Source organism: Mandrillus leucophaeus, unplaced genomic scaffold, assembly GCF_000951045.1.
Source record: "Mandrillus leucophaeus isolate KB7577 unplaced genomic scaffold, Mleu.le_1.0 Scaffold117, whole genome shotgun sequence".
NCBI lineage: Eukaryota > Metazoa > Chordata > Mammalia > Primates > Cercopithecidae > Mandrillus > Mandrillus leucophaeus.
In genome coordinates, this window is record NW_012099987.1 from 2,951,915 (window position 1) to 2,956,201 (window position 4,287).

Below are 4,287 nucleotides of genomic sequence, written 5' to 3' on the forward strand. Positions count from 1 at the left end.
AAAAAAAAAAAAAAAAAAAAAAAAAGCATTGAAATATTACTTATTTTGATGATTGAGGTTTTGGCCTCCCCTTAAGTTTTGTGTGCAAGGTAAGGGCCTCATGGGCCTGGTTGCAGTCCCAGGCTGAGCTAGGCACTCCACAATGTTTTGTTTGGGTAAAGTGGTAGGTGGGCTCTAGAGCTCCCTCACAGCTGTATCCTTACCTCAAAGGAGCAGATTAACTTAGATTTAGAGAAAGAACAGCTGAGGAGGTAGATCTGAGTCCCGTGGAGGTGAAGGTGCTTCCGAGATGGGGCCTTTCTATAAATAGGTTGTAGGAACTTGCAGAAGCGATTGGGCCCCCATTGGGCACAGGCCGTCCTGCACATACTGAACATTCCACTGGGGTGGGGCCTCGGCTCTCCCACTCCCAGTGCACCTGTGAAAGCGAAAGTCCCAGAACCCGCATGCCACCGGGACAGGAAAAGGAGCGGATTCCAGGGCTCATGGGAACTGGTCTAATATTAGCGGTGTTTTCTCATCTGGCCCTTGGGACGTCTCTATGGGGTAGGTGGCGTTATCCCTCATTTTGCAGACGAAGCAGCTTGGGCTGCCCCTGGGGAAGAGAGGATGCCTAGCTGTCATCCCAGATCTCTGCGTGTCATCCCGCCCTACCCCATCCTGCCTCACCCTTCATTCTGTGTCCTCTCCCGTGCCAGCTCTGGGCACATACCCAGGAATGCCTGGAACACCTTTCTGCTGCCTGGGCTGTGGGCTCAGACACCGCGAGAGCAGCTTGATGTGTCACTCTATTGCCCCTCCCTGGTCGAACACAGTGTCCTTCCTCCACCTTCCCACCAGCCTGCCTCTTGCCCCTGGCTATATTTAGGACTTTCTGCAGTCTTTGCCACCAACCCTTTCTTAGGGTTTGAAGAGAGGCCACATCAGATATCTTTGGAAACCCATGGCAGGAGCGAGCTTTTCTCTAGGCACCTCTTATTTCCATCCTCTATCCTGGGTCTCTCCCACCTCCTCAGGCTTTGGGTAAAAAGGCCAGACTATTAGAACATCATGGGGGTGGTGAGGCCTGGAGGAGGGTGGCTTACCACCCATTCCAAGAAAAAAAAAAATCCATGCTTGATGAAGCCTCCGGGACTCTAGTGATAAACAGTTATTAGTCAATCTTTCATCAGTGGTTCCTGGCCTCTTTATCCCAAACAACCTCTTATTTTTATCCTCCTAAGGTTTTAGCTTCCCTCCAGATAAAACTTCCTTAAGGACTACTTTCGTAGTTTTTAGGTAGTGAAAGATTCATCTAATATTTCTGATCAGCATGAAATAACCAGTTGCTATACCAAAAGCAAGGAAATTTGATGCTTCATTTACTCTGTAAAATTCCACACATGATTTTAAATTATAATAGGCCAAACGCCATGGCTCATGCCTGTAATCCCAGGACTTTGGGAGGCCGAGGTGGGTGGATCACTTGAGCTCAGGAGTTTGTGACTAGCCTGAGCAACACAGCAAGACCTCATCTCTACAAAAAATGCAAAAATCAGCCAGGCATGGTGGCATGTACCTGTAGTCCAAGGTGATCTGCAGACTGAGGCAGGAAAATAGATCGAGCCCAGGAGGTCTGGGCTACAGTTAGCCATGATCATACCACTGCACTCTGGCCTGAGTGGCAGAGTGAGACCCTGTCTCAAAAAAATAAAAATAAAATAAAAATAAATAAATTATTCCGGGTGCGGTGGCTCGTACCTGTAATCCTAGCACTTTGGGAGGCTGAGGCGGGCAGATCACTTGAGGTCAGGAGTTTGAGACCAGCCTGGTCAACATGGCGAAGCCCTGTCTCTACTAAAAATACAAAAATAAAATGAAATGAAATAAAATAAAATAAAATAAGCCTGGTGTGGTGGCAGGTGCCTGTAATCTGAGCTACTCAGGAGGCTGAGGCAGGAGAATTACTTGAACTCAGGAGGCAGAGGTTGCAATGAGCCGAGATCACGCCATTGCACTTCAGCCTGGGTGACAGAGCAAGACTCTGTCTCAAAAAAATAAATAAACAAAAATAAATAAATAAATAAATTATAACAATAGCTTTAGTTTCCCCATTATCATGGAAAAGCCTTTAGAGATCATGTTGTCCAGCTCCTTCATTTTTTAGACAGGAGAACTTACTCAGAGATAATAAGTAAATGACATAAGGTTTATACAACAAAACTTCCTTGGGCAACCATGCTTTGCTTTTCCTGGGAGAACAGTTAGTGTTAGGGTCAGGAAGAGCTATGGGGAGGTGAGGGCAGCCAGATGCAAGGGGAGTAGAGGTCTGGGCTGTGGCTGAGGCTCTCACAGATCCTTCCCCCTCCTGACTTTCCAGGTCTGGTGTGCCCTGCGTCAGCTTTTGGGGAACTGGGCTGCAGACGGCTGATGCTCTAGTACCTAGACCCGCAGCCTTGCTGTCTTCTCCCACCCCAGCTCAAGGACCCAATGACACCCTCTCCTCTGTTGGAGTGGATTTTTCTCCTAAAACCAAAGGAGGCACTCTTCTTCCCCAGTCTGAAGTTTTAGTATTTTTCTATTACAGACCTGCTCTCTGGTCTCTGAATCTGGATTCCCAGTCTACCCTGGGTGCCATAGAGTTGGCAGTTACTTTCCTGGGGGAAGAGGGTAGGACTTCAACGTTCTGAAAGTGACAGATTTCCGAGTTCCAGATATGGGCGATCAGCAAATTTCTCAGTCTCTTTTAACAGGCCCTGCTTTGCAGGTAACGCGGCGCTTCGGGATCCCAGGGCTGAAGAAAATGATGGACTGGTTTGGCTACTACGGAGGCCCCTGCCGCGCCCCCTTGCAGGAGCTGAGCCCCGCTGAGGAGGAGGCACTGCGCATGGATTTCACCAGCAACGGCTGGCTCTGAGGGCCGGCAGCGTCCATGGCTGGCCTGAGCCCATCTCAGCCTCCTGCCTTGCACTTGCAGCCTGAAGCAGAGAGCGCAGGGGGATGAGGGCGGCGGGCGCGGGGAGCCCGTAGAGGCTCCTTTGCCTACTTTAGTCCTCCAGGCAGCCTTTCACAGGCATGCCCACGCGCATCTCCTATTCTCATGGCCCCTGACCTCTCCCTTTTGTATCCTAAACTGTCTCTCTGGCCTGAAGACTGGTAAGGAGCAATTTCTCAATTCGTCTCTCTACTGTGGATGCTTTCCTATGCCCCGAGGCACATGAAATCGGAACGGAAGGGCAGAGGTGCAAGTAGGCACAGTCAGGAAGTTTTTCTTTCTTTCTTTCTCTTCTTTCTTTCTTTCTTTTTTTTTTTTTTTGAGACAGAGTTTCGCTCTGTTGCCCAGGCTGGAGTGCAATGGTACCATCTCGGCTCACTGCAACCTCTGCCTCCTGGGTTCAAGCAATTCTCCTGCCTCAGCCTCCCGAGTAGTTGGGATTACAGGCGCCTGCCACCACGTCCAGCTAATTTTTGTATTTTTAGTAGAGACGGGGTTTCACCATGTTGGCCAGGCTGGTCTCGAACTCCTGACCTAGGTGATTCAACTGCCTCGGCCTCCCAAAGTGCTGGGATTACAGCCAAGAGCCACTGCACCCAGCCGGGAATTTGTTTTATTGAAGTGGGGACTACTTAGACTTGGGGCTTGAAACCTGAGTCTAGCACAATGCAGCTGGAAGCCAGGGCTACTCCTACAAACCCAAGTTCTGACTCCTTCCAGGGAAGTATCAGCTTAGGAAACTTGATCAGGAAAGTGTCACTGGTCTTTCAAAGAGCCCTCTTTACCCTCCCACCCCCGCCCTCCACACTGCAAGCTGCATTCCAGCCACATGCCCTTTTCTAAATCTATTTTCATTCATCTCCTATTCTGGTCTCTAGCCTGGATTCCAACCACGGAAAGCACGGAGACAGCTCAGTGGCTTGTCAGATTGGTAAATAGTGACACCTGGTGGATAAATGTTACATTCTAGACTATTCTGGCCAGCCTAGGTCTGAAACATTAAGGGGACTTCGCCTGAGATAGGGCCATCCTCTTGCCTACAGGCACTCTGCTTTTATTATTAAAAATAATCACTTTGTTACTATAATAAAATTTAACAGGTAAAATTTGTGTGGCTATGTACAGACGGACACTCTATTGCTATGCAGATCTTAGGTTTCCTGGCCAGATGTCAAGAACCTTCCTAAAGGCAAGTGAACTCTGATGGTCTGACTTCTCCCAGCTCTAAGAGCGGCCCCAACAATACTGAGCCAGCAGGCATTCACTTACTGGAGGCCTAGGGAAGGGGTAAGAGGCAAAAGAGAGCAACTGAG

General features: G+C 49.1%; 1 protein-coding gene across 2 annotated transcripts in view; it reads left to right on the forward strand.

Annotated features, from left to right (window-relative positions):
• Nucleotides 1-4,079, forward strand: part of HOGA1 (4-hydroxy-2-oxoglutarate aldolase 1) — a 34,666-nt gene extending 30,587 nt beyond the window's left edge. For both annotated transcript variants that reach the window (XM_012000507.1, XM_012000516.1), the window contains one exon: nt 2,747-4,079. In XM_012000507.1, coding sequence (XP_011855897.1) covers nt 2,747-2,896 — 150 coding nt within the window. In that variant the 3' untranslated portion in view covers nt 2,897-4,079. The remainder of the gene's footprint in view (nt 1-2,746) is intronic.
• Nucleotides 4,080-4,287: the final 208 nt, after the last annotated feature.